We start from the raw sequence: 17255 nt of genomic DNA, 5'->3' as shown, positions 1-17255 counted from the left end.
AGAGATTTGGGTTCACTGTAGTGATGCTCTGAGATATAATCTGTAAAGACACTCTGAGAAATGCTAGTGAAGTTGCCCTAGAAATCTAATCCATTTAAATAAATGCTTTTAAAGTTGCTGTGTTAACTGTCTTTTAGGATACTTATAAAGACCTACTTGTCTTTTTTTTCATAGGACTAAGAGTTTGCCAGTTCTGGTGATCTTATGATGCTCTAGGGTGTTGATATCATGTGAAACCTGAGGTGCAATAACACATTTTGTTACATGAAGAAAAATGATTCAAGAGGCTAGACACAGTCAGATGCGAACTAGAACCACAGATCCAAATAAATGTGTGTTCACACTTGTTCAATTAATCCTTTCTTACTGTTTGAGCTCTAAGGTCCTGCTAGTTTTGCTATTTTTGAATAGTTTCTGGTGTAAAACCCTTGGCTGGTAAGGGGACTGACACACCTCAAAGTGCTGAACAGCTAAATATGCTTTTCAGTTAGTGACTTTCCAAACACAGGAATACTAGACTGAGGATTTCCTTGTTTTAAGGTATGACCCGATTGCACCAGGTTTAGTTGCATCAAGACACTAAAATGAGGACTCCTGGCTGTGATTCACAGGAATACAGAGAGCATGCTATTTGTCAGGTTGCCCTTTCTCAGAACTTCTGTAGAGGAAGAAGTATTGCTTTTTGGTTTTACGAGGTGTTAGCTTGTGTATCTGACTTGCCTATCTAATTAACATGTCTACTGGCCTTTGACTGTAATAATTCATCCATTTTCTTTGACTGTGCATAATTCATCCATCTTGCTCATCTCCCAAGGATAAACAGCTAAAAATGTACAGTTTCAAAGATGGAATATTTACAGGGCATGTCCTGATAGTCAAAGAAAAGCACTGGTTTGTGGTAAGCTCAAGGTGAAAAAGCCATCTAACTCAGTACTTCAAGCAGATGTCAGTTTCCTGAAGTGAAATGAAGACATGGTCTCAACAGTTAAGAACCGTAGTCAATCTTTTTCTTAATTCTTTTATCTGATCATTCTTGTGTTTTTTTTGTTTTGTTTGTGTGTTTGCTTGTTTTCCTTAGTATTCTTAGTCATTGGTATTCCAGTTGCATTTGTTTTAACTTTACCAGGTGTCTTATAGTGAATGTATAAATTAAAGAACCCACAACATACTTATGGCTTCTTTGTAAATGAATTCTTCAAGTACCTAAGGCAATCTGATCATCTAAAATAAATATTCAAAAGTGTATTTAGTGCAGTCAGAATAATGTTATTAATCCAAAGAAAGCATGTAGTTTTCATCTACTTCTATTGCTCAAAATAGAAAGCAAAGTTCTCATTTTGAAATATTCCAAAATTTCATGTTAAAAGCTTGTATTACCCAGTTATATATGATAAGTAGGGACAAAGAAACCTTAAACGCCAATAATTTTTGCAGTATGCTATAGTCAGTATTAGAACTTCTATTTTCAATGTTAGCCTTGGCATGGCCTTAGTACACCATTCCAGATCACTTACTCCACAGGTGGACACAAGTAATCTGGCTATAGCACAGTCAAGCTTTACAGAAGCTGATTTACTGTTTCTCAGCACTGTGATGCAAAGCAGACATCAACTTTACAAAGACTTAATGGCTTAAGATCATTAAACAACCTAGTATTTAGATTAATTAGTTGGTATTAACTCCCTGCATTCTGAACTGATTTGTTTGTGTGCACTAAATGCTTTTCCCTTGATACTACTTAGTGTAATCAATAAAACACATAAGACTGGAAAACTATTTTGTTTTTCCTTCTCTTGTTATTAGGGTTACAGAGCTGAAGGCTTAAAAAGTTGGAGCTTATTTACAGAATCACTCTGGTAATAGAACTTTGATAATGTTTTTGTATTCCTCAGAAATAGGAACGTAGAGTTTCTCCTGCTAGTATTAGTGCCTTTGCAGATCTGTGCTATGTGTATAGTTTTCTGGATTTATCTTAATGACTCTGATTTCTGAAAGACAGTATCTTACTATCTGCCCTCTATCCGTTTTGAATTTTCATTCAACAGCTAAACTCCTTTCAACCAGTTTAATGGGCCAGAATTATTGAGGTTGTGGCACAATAAACATTATTCTCAAGCTTTGGGTATTTCACTTTGAGTCACCCTTTTCCTAAAGTGGAAGAGGAGCTTTTTGCCTAAAATGAAATTTGCTTAAAATTCTCAGTAACATTGTTACTATTCATAGTTGCAGCACAGAACAGATATGTTCTCCTTATGTTTTGTTTTGTAGTCTGTTTTATATCTTGCAGAACAAAATTTAACATCTTTTCAAAAATTTTGTTCTCCTACCTAAGATTTCCTGTCTTGCTGCACGTATTACAGCAGATCAAGATGGAAGGAAAGAACTTCCTCAGTATGCTAGCCTGCTACAGAAACCCACCTCTTCAGCAAGTTTCACACGTGTAAATGCCCTTGACTTTTATTCTAACACAAAGCCCAGCTTAGTCAACATCACCTCTATTAACTTGCTTGCTAGTGCTATCCACTGCTGTTCCCACATCTGTGATAATATGGGATATATATGCCTCAAATCTCATTCTACTGCAATCATCTACTGGTTACAGTAATGATCCCTCTGAGTATTTCTCTTAATTGAGGTTTACCATTATGAGATTTCAAACCTCGTAAAAAGAGCACAGATCTGTTTAGCCTGCGGCTAAGTTCTGAGGGCCTGTGAGGGATGTTCTGATCAGTTTTGTTACTAAAAATACTATTGGTTTATTTCTCAACTGATTATGTGCATTGTGATATTTTGTACTGCCAAGTTAAGTCCAACTACAGTTGTTTATCCTTGGTATTGGCCTGTGTGAGCACAGATGAATGACCCACTGGTTGTACCCAAATCAAAAGAAAGAAGAAATCCTTTTCTAATCCCACTCTCATTTGTTTTCTATTTTCTTACGGGAAAAACACCTTCAGTTTCTTGACCAAGCATCTTCTTCACATCTCTAGATGTCCCATAATCTATAGCAGAATATTTCACATTCGACTCTATGCACTGTGGTCAGCTCAGGTTTTCCTGCATTCTGTATAGATATAAGACTTCCATTAATTTTGCCACCCACTTATCACTCCAAATTATTGGTTAGTTGTTTCAGTTCATATCTAAAATGAACCCTGCAAATCAATTTGAAATGCAAATTTACTCTTTTTCAGTGTAGAAATACCAATGAACATATATGCCCAGCATTAATTTCAAAGTTTGAAAGTGTTGTTGCTACTGAGAAATTATGCAGTTCTAAGAAAATGTATAAAAAAATAAATGAAACCTTCATAACTGTGACAAATTCAAATTAGTTTATCAAAATTCTGAAATGTGTTTCTTTCCTGTAAGCTATTTCCCTCTTTTCTTCCCACCCAACCAGTTCCAGGGAGACATACTGATGAGTCACAAGAATCTTTTAGGAATGGAAGGAGCGATGGGGCATGTCCATACTGTCATTGTAGCATAACTTTATCTGAAACCACATTATTTGTAGATCTCAATCAAGGATGAAGAACCTCTAAGAATACCAATGATACTCAGGTATTAAGTTCATGTGGAATTCTCTGCTGCCACGGATACAGTCATAGTATAGTTATACTATACTATAGTTATACTTAGCTGTACTAGAGGCAGCCAGCTTAATGGTAGCTTGGGTACACTCATGCAGGCTGCAGATAACAGCAGTGATTACACTGCAGAGCTGTTAATGACTGCGGAGGTGAAACTCCATTTTGCATCACTGTTTCACTGTGGATAGTCAAAAAGACTTAGGCATGGACAAGCTGCTGACACTGCTGTTTGCCTTAACTGCAAACACTCCCAGTGATTTTTCCTTTCTACCCAGCTCTTACAATGCCGACTGTATAGAGGAGGTTCCTTCCACAATATTTTCCCTCCTTCATGTATTGCAGTAGTTCCTGTCTGTTCCACTAGCATCAATCCTGTCTGACTGGTTCTATGAAGTCCTAAAGCAAAAGATTAAAGTCCTCCCGACATATGTCCAAGTCCCTACACACTTTGCCTTCCACGTTCCTCCTTTAGTGGCACTCCTCCACTCCCACCTCCAGATACTGCTGTTCCTCCTCAGATCACAAGGAGACAGACTTGGGCATAGTCTGTCAGAAACCAGGCTTTCTGTTTCTACAGGAAGTTCTTCACAGGAAAAAAAAATATCATTATTTCATGCCAACTAGTTTATAACTTTCTGGCATCGAATATTTTACCTTTGGCAATAAACAAAGAACAGAAAAACCCTTGATTTTTCTACTTCTACAAACACACGCTATTTCCTTCTGTTAAGGAATCTGGCTTCATTAGCCTCCTGGTTCATCCTGGTATTGCTCGACTTCAATTCAGAATATTGCTCAGAAAACTCTCCTCATACATAAACAGCTATATTAAATTTACATTTTCAACGGTAAAACATAAAACTTTATACATTTTTGAGAAAACAAACATTGCTTTCTGCCCCTCATTTTGACTACATTTTTCCATTCTTCAAATATGAGAGTGCTGTCAAAGAAATACACCTAAATTTTTAACAGATAAATGGTTGGTTAAACAAAAGTAGGGAAGCAGTTGAAACTGAGAGATAATTATCTTACCTGTTGTGACACCATGAACAACTCCTTCCTTGGTCCTGGAACCTAAACAGAGAACAATATTAGGTTGAAAATACTTGTTCTTAAGTACTGGTAAAGACGAGAAGGATAATAAAGCAAAGTGAATAGACAGATTACATACAGTTGCATACAGCATTTGCTAAGTTGATTAAAATTAATTCAAGTTAAATTAATTCAAGAGATATTTAATCTAATGGAAAGACCAACACTATCAATGAAGAGCAATTGTGTGAATGTAGATTGACTATAGAAATGAGTAACACTGGAAACATTGCTGCAGCTTATTTCTTGTATATATTGACTTCATTGCCATTCTTTTAATAGTCACATTAATTAAGCCTGCCATTCTGCAAACTCACACGGACAACTCTGCACAGAAGTCATCTTACTGTTAACATCCTAATGAGACTCGTGCATGCATTTTTAGAAGATTAGAGCCAAAGTTCCCAGAAGATCCTTATTACTTCTTGTAATAACTCTTACTTAGATCTTGGTTTGCAGGGGTTAACAAGCATTACTGAGCCTGTGGAAAGACCCAGTGGTTAAAATCATGGGGAGCTTGTAGGATAGCCAGACTTAGACAGAAGGAATCTGAAAGGGACACATAAGGTAGTAGACAGTACTCAAATGTGAAAATGCCACTGGAGTCAAACCCAAGGTCTGCCTAATTCAGTTTGTTTCCTTGTCACAGACAAAACAATCAACATAAAGATTCTACAGACCAAAATCTAGAACTTGTGCTATACTGAGACATAACGTAAGACTTGTGTGAGCAATGTAATTTTGCCACACTGAAGCCAAAACACATTCTGGAATGCCTATGTGAAAATATCATGATAATATGACTTTTTTTTAAAAAACAAACAAACAAACAAAAAACTATCAAAAGTTACCTTATTTGTTATATAACTTTTAGTTTGTATGCCATTCAGTATTTCGGACATCATAATTTGTGGTTCTGACTTTACACTTCCAATCTCCATAAAATTTTAGCATTATCACTATGTATAAATATAAACATACACAACCTGCTATGAGCAGAAATATATTATAAGATAATAAAAAACCAACAGAAATGTATTAGAAGAAAAAGTACTTTTTCCACAATTCTATATAATACAATTAAACACTGAAATAGCATAGAAGCTCATTCATCAATGTGTCTTATTTGCTGCTAGTACCAATTTGCAGAGCTTAAGCCATGGCTCTATCAGATTGGTTACAGCATTGAAAAGGCTTTGTTATCTATGAGCAAGAGCATTATTCTGTTATAAAAAATAAAAAATTGTTGCATCAAGTAAAATGACTTCCTGTTCTTTAGCTAATGAAGAGGATAAACAGTTGAGAAATCTTCCTTCCTCCTTATTTTGATTTTCTCTTTAAAAAGCAGTAGCTTGTTTTCTCTCATTGAAAATATTTACCACTGAATGAGACATTAATTTTATTAAATACAAGGTGCTAATGTCTAAAGACTTCTTTTAGAATTTTGATTCTCAATCTGGCAGCACCATGAGATCTGAACAAACAAAGTACTTCAAACACATACTGAAATACAAGCAGATGACTAGTTCTACCGACTGCTAGAAAGAGACTAAACACCATTTTAGGCTTACAACATGTCTGCTGGAATGTATGACATTAAGGATGTACTTTTAACTTCATTGTTAAATCTGACCAAAATCTCATTTTTGTTGTTGAAGTTATTGCCTGCAATCCAAGCCATTAGCAAATCCAAACCTGTGAATAGCAAGTATGCAGTTCCCTAGGGCTGAGATAGTTAAGGTAAGAGACTGATGGTATGACAGAACTCCCTGGAGCCTTCTGCAATGCATGTATCTCCAAGGAACAGACACAATTGATTCCTATCTCATGTAAAACAGCTATAACCACAGCTAATCTAAAAACGCTAGTCTCTTTCCATTTGTAGGCTTTGTTTTAGTTAAAACACAACTAACAGACCTGTATAGGACATTATATATATATGTAAATAACCAGCTAAGCAGTGGTCCAGATCTCACAGCATATGTTAGAGCTAAGCATTATTTGTCCCATTACTGCACACTTACGTGGAAGTAGCTGTTTTTCCACTTAGAGCTACAATAGGACCTGTAAGTACATTGGGACTTGACAGAACAGGCCTATGAATGCAACAGCTGAATTTCGTAGGATGGCTTCTGGCCGGGAACAAATGAAAGCTGGTTATCCGCATAGTTTCTCATAGAAACTGTCTTTCATTCTGCCATTTCCAAAACATTGACAATCTTGCCCTTTATACCATGCATAAGAGGAAGATTGCCTACGGCAGGGGGTTTAGAACTAAATGATCTTTAAGGTCCCTTCCAATCCAAGTCACTCCATGATTCTGTGATTGGAAGAACTAGAATATGGGTAATATAAGGACAAAAAGGGCCTGACATGGACCAGCACTACTTGGGTGAATCAAGAGCAATAGCTGTACATGGCAATGCTACTTCTCCTTGTTATAATACACAATTGTGTGAGCTGGAGGGAACCAAATCCCCATTTTTTGCCTTTATGTAATTATCCAAAATACAACAGTCTCTCTTCACTTCATTATTTATCATGATCAGTATCATTATTCCAAAAAAGAAAGCATCTATCAGCAGTTTGGCAGTACACTCATTTCTGGGCCCTCTGAGAGATGACCAGAATATTCCAAGCAAGCCTTTACTGAGATTCAGGCCACTTAGTAAGAGCTGGATGAAGACAGGGAGACATAACCCAAATTAGGGGAAGGCGAAGTCATTGTCTAAGGAAAATACTTGTTCACAAGTACTGAAGCCCATTATTCCACCAGATGGACCTTGAGTCCCATTGACTACTCCGCCAGCTGCTATTACCAAAGGAAAATAAGAAACCTTAAGAAAACAAAGTGCAGCAGAGGAATTTGGATGGTCTTGCCAAACAGGTCATGACTGTACTTATCTACTCTAAGGGCAGTTAATACAGGATATAATAAATTCTTCTGTTACCCATTCCTCACCTGATAAGCTATTTCTCCATTCTGCTATGATTTATAACAACCAAAATGATCAGATTGGAAACTTTCATTCCTGAGAACTAAACATGCACTCGGGAGTCAACTGAGCACAAACTGTAGCTCCCAGTACCAACACAGAGCTCAAATGAATTCTTTAGCAGTATATCACTGATAGCATGCAAGAGATTATCCTCACTCACAGTTCCTGGTTTCAAAATAAGCGTGGGTAAGCATTGGCACTCTTTTCCTTACCACATCACACCAACAAGTTTTGAAAGATACATGGAGACCCAGTTCTGAATTTATGGCATTCATGATCCAGCACAAGACTGCTGAGTCGCTGTCCTCCTTTCTAATCAATGACAAGGTGCTTCTTTGACATAGAGAAAAGTCCTGGTGCTGCACTGGCCACTACAAAACCACTGCATTTCAGCTGGCCAATGCTCAAGTACATCAGCAGAGGAAATTAGGAAAAAGCTAACTGAAAGCATATAACCACACTGTAGACTGTATTGAACTGTCCGTATTGACTGTATTAGTTTTTTTTAGGTTATTAAAAAGCAGGACAAACATGGTAGAAGGGAAGAAAACAGACTTCTACATGAAAAGAGAAAGAATCCACAGTATATCCTTCAATAGACACCCTCAGAGTAATGAGTTTCCCCTTTGCCAAAGGGAACTTCCCCCTCCCCCCCCCAATGACCACATTTGATTCTAGTTTTTGTTAATAGACCTGTATTATGTAGAAGTATGTTTCAACCTTTTAGTGTAGCCATATAGCTAACCATAACCCAGAAAGAAAGGTCCAGATATTTTCATTATTTACTTAAATAACACTCTTAAATTCCTCAAATTCTACTAATAAAATTCTTCCCTTAAATGAGAGACCATCGCACCTCGGGGTGCCAGCAATTTTGTATTTTATTAATTCTTTAATCACAGTGGAAGACTGAGTGTCGTGGAGGTGACTGTCAAATCTGAAAATGATTAACAGGTCCCTCTTAGCCCGGTTTTGTCAGGCTCTTCTTTGCAAGACGTCAAGTAGCTTTCACAACAGAATCTGGCTGTGAAATTTGTATCTGAAAATCCACCTACAAAGGCAAGGAGAGAGAAACCTTTAGAAGCCCTAATGCAGTATCCTGTTCCTTCCTTGTGATTATAAAGGGTTTTCACCATTTTTCAGACTGCAACCATTATCAGCCTACAGAACCAAGAGATTATCACATCAGCCTTTGCTAATGCTGTTCAGGAGATGAGTTGCCCCTGCTGTGTGCTAGGGAAGCAGAAAGAGATAGACCCAGTTCAGAAATTGAAGGGTGTTCAGGGCAGCCTGAAAATGCTGTTTTGGCAGGGAGCATAGAGCTGTGACCTACTTTCAGCTGGCCTCTGCCAGACCCAAGCCCTCACAGAAGTCCCCTAACACCACTACAACACTTCAATGATTTCTGCTCTGATGTTTGCTCTCCTAGTTTTATTTCTGGCTTTTCCATTTACAGCTGGAAAACCTGAGGAAGCAATAACCCAGCGGGCTTATCACTGTGGTCCATACCCTATCACTGATTGTGTTGAAAATTCCTCTATGGAAGCTGGCTTGCTAGACCCAGGCACACACCCAGACAGATTACCTGCCAGAAATCTGGGGAAGAGCTTCTGATGTGATGAAAGAAAGGCTCTTTTGCCTGCATGACTGAAACTATGCATAAAGCTCTTTTCTCCTGAAAAGCAGTCATCTGCTTCAGGAAGGGTCCTTCACCATTACGGCAGTCATATGCACAGACCTCTATTATGGCTTAGGGCTCTGTTGTCTTATTATTTTTGAAATAAATAGCAAGCCTGCCCTCCAAAGTTCAACCTCATAAAAATAGGAAACCTTTTGCCTTTGGTAGGAGAACTAGGTTCAAACATTACTATGATCAGGAGAACATGTCAGGCACAAAGATTATTTCAGTACACAATGCAGGTTTTTAATACAAAGAAATCAATGACTCTAAAAGCATGTTCAGGAATGACAAGAAAATGAAATTAAAAAAAAGAAAGCCATACCCTGAAAACTAACTCCACTATCAAGCACAATGTGCAGTGAAAGAACAGCTATTTTGATACTGAAAATGAGCAGACGCTCATTTTAAAATAGACTCATCTTACAACTAGTTTTCAAAATGACTTCCATCTCTGTTGGCAAGAGCACGAAGCTTTGCTACAGCTCTGCAGGAGAAAAGTATATTCCAAATAAGTAGTCCAAACTATCTGGAGCAGAAATAATTTTTTACAGACTGACATTAGCCTGCAAGGGCAGAGGGAATCCTGGAAATACATAGGAATTGAAGAAACCCCAGTGCTCCCATTTAAAAGAAATGTCTCCAGTTTTCAACTCCATTCAACTTCTCTTTGATATCTGTGTGCATTTCCCTAGGTTCAAATAGCATCCATTACAGAACTGACCTGCTATAAAATCAGAGCATAAAGGACCTGCAGAAAACAGTATATTTTCCATTCTGTTACAATACAAATTAATTTGATGAACAGAGAAAGAGGTTCCATAATTTTTTTAAATGATCGTTTATTCATATGGTTTGGAAAATTCTTTTCCTGTGAATTTTTCATGGTGGCATTTGCAAGAGAGTCTTCAAAAACCTGATACTTGCTAAGCGAAGATGACAATCATGCAGTCAACGTACCAATCTGGGATTTGAAGATTATCTTATCCCTGGCTCTGTACAAAATTCTTGTGTGGCCTAGATAAGTCAATTAACAACTGCTTCCCATTTTCCTCATTGCTGCCTGGGGGGGCTACCTGCTCTACCTCACTGACTGTAAAGGTACTTCTTGGAGGAGCCATGGAAAATAACTGGTATAGATATGCAATATTAAGTACAGAACATTAATTTAAAAAATTTGACTTCAGAAGACAAGGAGCTGATACTTTGGTACACAAAACATTACCACTGAGGATCTGTATTTACGATTTGTAAAAGAAGAGAATAGGCTCCTTTCTATGGAGTGTACACCCTTCCACTTATCTTCATTTTATTCCAGGAAAAGGCATGGGCATGTCTTAGGTTCAGCTCCTGAATTAACCTCAAGTTTCTTCTCTCAAAACCCTGCTTAAAACCTATGAATTCTACATGATTGTTTTTTTACACTGTTTTTTACCTCTTCAGCCTTAACCTAGCAAATGTATTGGATACAGTGTCAGCTAGTCACCTGTATTGTAAGGCCCCTTCTACAGCACAATCTTGTCCTGGATGCTGCTACAAATATGGCTCCACAGTACAGTCATGCATGGCCAGCAAAACAGAGTGACATATGAACCATCAAGTCACATAAGACCCGGGTGACATAAGAACCAACAAGCAAATGTTTAAAAGACTTGGAGCTCAGGAAGGCTCAACTCTCATCTTGTTTACTTTGCAATAATCTCCTATGAGTGGTTACACATTTTTTTACAGAAGAATAGGTCTGATGAGAATCCAGATCTTTCTTTCAGATGAACGTGAAGGTCAGGGTATACCAACCAGCAGCATGAACTCTACTGTCCACCTACCTACATAGAGGACGCCTTCTTTCGTCTTTCCTGCTGCTTCTGCTACACCCTGCTTGGTTTTTTCTGCTGCTGCTACGACTCCCTCCTTCGCCTTGTTAAGTCCTTTCATGAACACATCCATGGCTGAAGAATTTCTTCACACAACACTAGAAAAAAGAGTACACTCTGAATAACAGTTTTTCAGCTTCTGGTTTTTTTTCTTCTCAGAAAAGGAAGATTTCATTCAAACTGATTGACATATCCATTATTTTAGAATATTAGTTATATCCATATACTATGTAGCTTTGATCTACATCTCTATTAGAGTTTAGAAATACACACACACCTCTCTATATCTAATGTTGCATTCAGTATTTCAAATAAACAGTTAAATAAATAGAAAACCAAGGAGTACAGTTACACAAATTGCCTTTATATTTTCTCACATGCTGCCATAGATAGCAAGTCAAACAGCACTGCAAGAATGGTCCAAGAAAGGCTTGGGAGTTTCCACAGAAACCTACAGTGAGGTTGCTGATAACAGTGCTGGTTGGATGATGGATTCATTGATATAAGTCCTTTCCTTGCCTACCACCATTTCCTCCAAAGGACAACAGTTCCGTGCACGTACTGACTGCAAGATTTAGTCCTGTGATTTGATGATACTCCATCTCATCCAGAGGCCAACTTAAACACTAGTAACTTTAAAAACATCCCTTCTAAATGACAAATGTTAATTTGCTATTGTTAAAAGAACCTTCTGCTATAACCCAAAAGGACTAGAGCAAATACAAAACGCTGCTTTTCCAGTAACCCAGCAAATTGTGCACAGTCCATGTCACGCTTCTGGAAACTGAGTTTTCCCAAATGGATTCTCCACTTGTATCAGGACTGAGAAAAAATTTTACTAAAAAGCAGAAGCAGGAATACACAATTTTAACAGTGCTGCACTAAAGCTAGCAAAGGAGTTCTGCAGCAGGTATACAACCCAGGACTGCATTTAAACTACTAGCTAACTAATAGTAATTAAACCCAACAAGTCAGGGTTCCTTCAACGAATCTATTACCAATAATCCTTTCTCTTCTTCCACCGACACAGAAAGATATGGTGCCTGCTATTTTCTTTCCTCTGCCGGAGTCCGAGTAGGAGGAATGGATGTCTAGGAAGGCATCTGCGCTGCCGCAGCTTTCTACTAACTTGTGACGAGCGTTTGAAGAAAGGCAGGATTAGTGCTCCAGGCACACTGCCCACAGTACCTGTCGCCCTGGGGCTGCGGGGCGCCTTGTGCACTCACATTTGGGGGCAGGCAGCCCCCAGCTCTGCCGACACTGAGGGGTCCCCGGGCCAGTCCCCGGGGCAGCGCCGCGGCCACATGCGGGGGCACCTGGAGGCAGCAAGGAGATAAGATATCTATACATAGCTATATATCCCTATGTAAATCAAATAACGGGCACCTGTGGAGGGAGGGAGGGAGGGAGGGAGGGAGGGAGAGGGCAGGGCGTCGCGACAATATATATGTATATAAATATATAGCTGCCTACCGAGGGGGAGGCAGGGCGACGTGACCAGATAGACACCCAGAGGCTCCGGCTGACCCGCCGTCGGCACAAGGTGGCCACAGCGCCCGGCTTCCCTCAAGGATAAATGTATATGGGATTCAAGGATTCACGTTCAAGGATAAATGTATATATGTATACCCACGTACACACACCTATATGCATGCGCGCACACCTTGTACCCACGCACACCTATGGCTGCCCAGCCACAAAAGCTCAGCCCCAGGCACTACCGAGAGGGAACAGCGAGGTAGGAGCGAAGGAAAGGCTCCGCTCGATCGCTCGCTCCCTCCCCGACCCGACCCGACCCAGCCCTGCCCTGCCTTGCCCCCGGGCGCCCTCCCCGCCGCTTACCGCCGGGCTCCACCGCCGCCGGCTCCGGGCCGCTGCGAGGAGGCTGTGGGCGGGGGGGAGGAGGAGGAGGAGGTGGTGGAGGAGGATGATGATGAGGAGGAGAGCGATGCGCGGAGAGGGCCCCTTCTCAGCACATCCCCGGGGCGGGGGAGCGCGGGCTGGGTCTCCTGGCGCCGCCCCGACGGCAGCGCAGCGGGGAGCGAGTGTGAGGGAGAGGCAGGGCGAGGGGAGGAGAGGAGGGAGGATGCGCCGCGGGGAGGCAGGCAGGGAGCGGGAAGGAGGAGCGGAGGAAGGTAGGGAGGCTCCCCCCCGCCTTCCCCCTGCCTCCAGCCCCGGCTGAACGAGGGTTGCCGGGGGGCGCGATGAGGTGGGAGCCCCCGTCCAGGCTCCGCAGACCGCGGGGGGCACGGGAGCAAAAGGGGGAGACAAGGCATCTTGCCCTCTCCCACCGCTCTCACCAAAGGCAGAAGCTCCGCGAGCTGTTGATGGCGATTTCAGCAGCACAGCCATGTTTCGCTTCACCGACGGCTCAGGAAATTTTCTTCAATCCCTTAGTTACTTTTTCTTTCTCTTCCAAATCATCAGGCCTAAATGCCTCGAGTTAAATGATGCTGTTCTCTCAAGACTTACAATCCCGGCACATTTTTAAGGATGGCAGGAGACGGTCTTGAAAACGTAATGTGTGTTAACACTACCACACACACTAAATAAATAAATCAATCTTCATCCCAGAGCAGGAAGAGAAACCCAACCTTACTCCTGCCAGATCCCTGCACCTCTCCTAGCATCCTCCACCTCATTCTGCACCTCTCCATCCATCCTCCTAGCCCCAGGGCCACTGCTGCTCCTTCCTCTCTTGATACCCTGAATTCACTTTTCCTCCAGAAAGGGAAAGCTATCAGACTTCTTCTCTATTTTGGTTTCAGAATTTAGTCATAAAAAGCCAAGATCAGTAGGAGACAAGGTATCAGAACAGATGGACTTGCAGCTTCAGTCCATCAGTTAGCATGCTGTATAAAATCCTGCAAGACCTGCGGAAACAGTTCATTTTTTATTGCATTCCAAAAGAGGAACAGAATATGGTATAGATAAGATACAAGGGTGGGAGTTGCACGGAACATCTTCCATCCATCATCCTGTGCAGGCAGCTAAAGCGCCCCTGGTTTTATTTCCATTCTGAACATGCAGCGCAGAGTTTTCAGCCTTTCAGGTTTCTTTATAAGCCTTAATATTTCTCTACTGTTTGGTAAAATTTCTTTTGTTTCATCCCACTACTAGTTTTAATCAAACAAGCATTTGGCAATATATTTTAATTCTTTGTGTAAGAAGATGCTGACTGAGAATACAAATCATTCCTTTGTAATTCTGCCCTCCAGAAATGCCTTAAAATTTATCCAGGAAGTGCATTGCATAAACTACCTCATCTCATTCATCATGTGCAGCACATTCACACTTAGTAGTGCAAAGACTAGATTTGGTTATTTCCTCCCAGTTTTGGGGAAGGAACATGAGTACAGTTTTAAACAGTAAATCCAAGTAAATCAAAATCATACGCCTTCTGCATGGAGGCAATGATTTTTCTTTCCACATGTCACAAGCAAAAGCATGCAATTTTACTTAATGCAAATTAACAGTTTTATTTTGTTTTTAATACTGGGTTCAATAATTAAAAGACAACATTAACAGTACTGCCTTTCCCCCATTCCTTCTTTCCACTCTCTTTCCTCCACACTAAGTTGAGTTCCTCTAATAAGGCCAGGAGACTTGCTGGAGTCAAAGCACCGTGGTTCCTTTTTGCTATACCTTGTTTCCTTATTCAACTTCTATGGCCCTTTGGCTCACCCTTGCCTTTAGGGGGCAGAAAAAGAAGAGCAACTCCATTTGAGATGATCTCCTATGGTAACAGGCTTAACTCAGGTTCTGTCGCTTGTTCTGCCACTAAAATAATAAAGTATTAACTATCAAATCCTTATTACAATAGGATTTTCTAGCTGTATTGCAAAAAGCCTCAAACACGCTGTAATAGACATTGTGTTACACCTCACCCTTTAGACTCATAGCATCATTTCAGTTGAAAAAGACCTCTAAGATCATCAAGTCCTTCCAACCCAGGCTGTTCTATGATTCTGTGATTCTATTCAGAACCCTTTAGGCCCAGCCACACAGGCAGTTCTTTACCCAGCAAAGCATATGCCCAACCAACCCATGAGCAGTCAGTTTCTCCAGAGGAATGGTTATGGGAGATGGTGTTAAAAGCTTTACTAAAGTCTGAGCACATAATATCCACAGCCTTTCTCTCATTCACTTAAGCATATCACCTTGTCATAGAAGAAGGACCTCAAGCAGGACCTGCCTTTTGTAAACCCACACTGACTGGGCCTGATCACCTGGTTCACCTGTAGATGCTGTATGATGGCACTCAAGATGATATGCTCCATAACCTTCCCTAACACTGAAATCAGACTGACAGGCCTGTAGTTTCCCAAATCCTCCTTCTGGCCCTCCCTCTATATGGGAGTCACATTTGCTAGCAGCCAGTCAGCTGGGATCTCACCTGATAGCCAAGACTGCTAATAAATGATGTAAAGCAGGTTGGTGAGCACTTTTGCCAGCCCCTTCATTACCCTTGGGTGGATCCCACCTGTCTCCATATACTTGCATACCACTAAGGCTTCATTCTGCTCTCTGTCCCTATCTACCAACCCAGGGAGCTGGGTACCTAGAGAACAACTGGTCTTGCTGCTAAAGAGTGAGGCAGAGAAGCTTCACATTTGGTGGAAAGCTAGCTTCTAAAAGCAGAGATGTTAGAAGAGCTCCAGGTTTGCTTAGATTTACTCAATGTACTACCTTTTATTGTAAGCAGGCCCAGCAATTCATATACCTTAGGGCTTAGGGAAAGCCAGTCACTCAAGCATTCTCTCATTACTAATGAAGCCAGAAAACTTGAATGAATTAGTATGCCCTTATAAAGAGTGAATATTACACTCCTTATGTGAGTATTATCCAAGTTTAAAGCAGCTTTCTGTTTCTCTAGCATTCAGGGGTTCTTTTTTCCATTGATTTATTAGAGGGAGGCATGATGCTCTGCTGTTTGACAAAGTAACAGCTTGTGGGTTAATAAAATCATGCAGCTAGATATAGAGGTAAAACAAGAGGTATTTGTTTCAAGAGCAGAAATAAAACTTAAAAATTCAGCTGTAGTGCTCAAAAAAGGCAGCTGTTAAGTTATAGATCAGAGGGTGAGAGGCAGAGAAGGTAAACAATAAATAAATCTGAAATTCATTCTGAAAATGGGTGGGACTTAGTGGAAAACAGAATTAACTATGGTAGGGAATTAGCACTGTATCTCCAAGGTAATACCTATTTAAATCACATTGTCTACAACAGCTGGCTTTTTTAGGTTGTCTCCTCAGTGCTATTACTATAAAAGTAAGTTCTCCCCTGAAGCCTTTCCTGTCTGAAGAGAGGATTGTAGCAAGCAGATTGCCCACTGATCACATTTAAAGCAAATCTTTATTTAATGGCACTGTTTACTTTGCATGATCATTTAGAGTAAAAATCAATTAAGTAGTAATAAAAGTTCCTTCAATCAATCTTGCATTGTGGGCTAACTTCTTGGTTTACCTGCTAGTGATCAAGTAAATCTACTTCATCACTATGAAAAGAACAGTTACAGAGTTATTGACAACTGACTGATATTGCAGAGTAAAATTTATCAGAATTTTCTCTCTTTAGGTAGAAAAATTTCAAATGTAAAACTCTTCAAGCAGAAACACTGGAAAGATGTCCCCCTTGAAGACTATATATTAAACTGAAAGCACTGTCCTGTTCATTCAAAGTGACTCACACAAATGTTCCCTGTTGCCACAGAACTGGTATATGATGTTACTCAGCAGAAGGGTACCTTTGAAAACCTGAAAAGCTGCAATATGAAAGGAAGCTGTCCTAGTCTACATAACACCGCAAAATGACAGGAAATGGGCAGGCGATTCACAGGTGACATTTATTATTCCACTGCAGGGTGTTTTTTTTTAATGATTGCAGATCATATGAAAACTGCTTTAATTTCACAAATTCATTAACTGTGTAAAAATGGGATTTTTATGCAAATGTATTTCAGTCTTAGGTTTCTTACAGGACAGCTTACTATCTGTATTGCTTTAAACTCCACTGA

General features: G+C 40.1%; 1 protein-coding gene across 8 annotated transcripts in view; it reads right to left on the bottom strand.

The window, feature by feature from the left end:
• SNCA (synuclein alpha) overlaps window positions 1-13338 on the bottom strand; it is a 69623-nt gene extending 56285 nt beyond the window's left edge. For 6 of the 8 annotated variants that reach the window (XR_014584483.1, XR_014584484.1, XR_014584485.1 and 3 more), the window contains exons 1-3: window positions 13082-13337; window positions 11192-11337; window positions 4629-4670 (exon numbers count right to left, since the gene is read on the bottom strand). Coding sequence is in view for 5 of the 8 variants with exons in the window: in XM_083836391.1 (XP_083692517.1) it covers window positions 4629-4670; window positions 11192-11312 (163 nt within the window). In the remaining 3 variants the exon portion in view is untranslated. Of the gene's footprint in view, window positions 1-4628; window positions 4671-11191; window positions 11338-12237; window positions 12383-13081 lie in introns of those variants that run through there. The other 2 variants (XM_083836387.1, XM_083836388.1) reach the window with 2 other exon arrangements.
• Window positions 13339-17255: the final 3917 nt, after the last annotated feature.

The sequence above is a fragment of the Anser anser genome (genome assembly GCF_964211835.1).
Source record: "Anser anser genome assembly, chromosome: 4".
Taxonomy (NCBI): domain Eukaryota; kingdom Metazoa; phylum Chordata; class Aves; order Anseriformes; family Anatidae; genus Anser; species Anser anser.
Note: the sequence above shows the minus strand (reverse complement) of the source record. Positions and strands in the feature narration are given on the sequence as shown.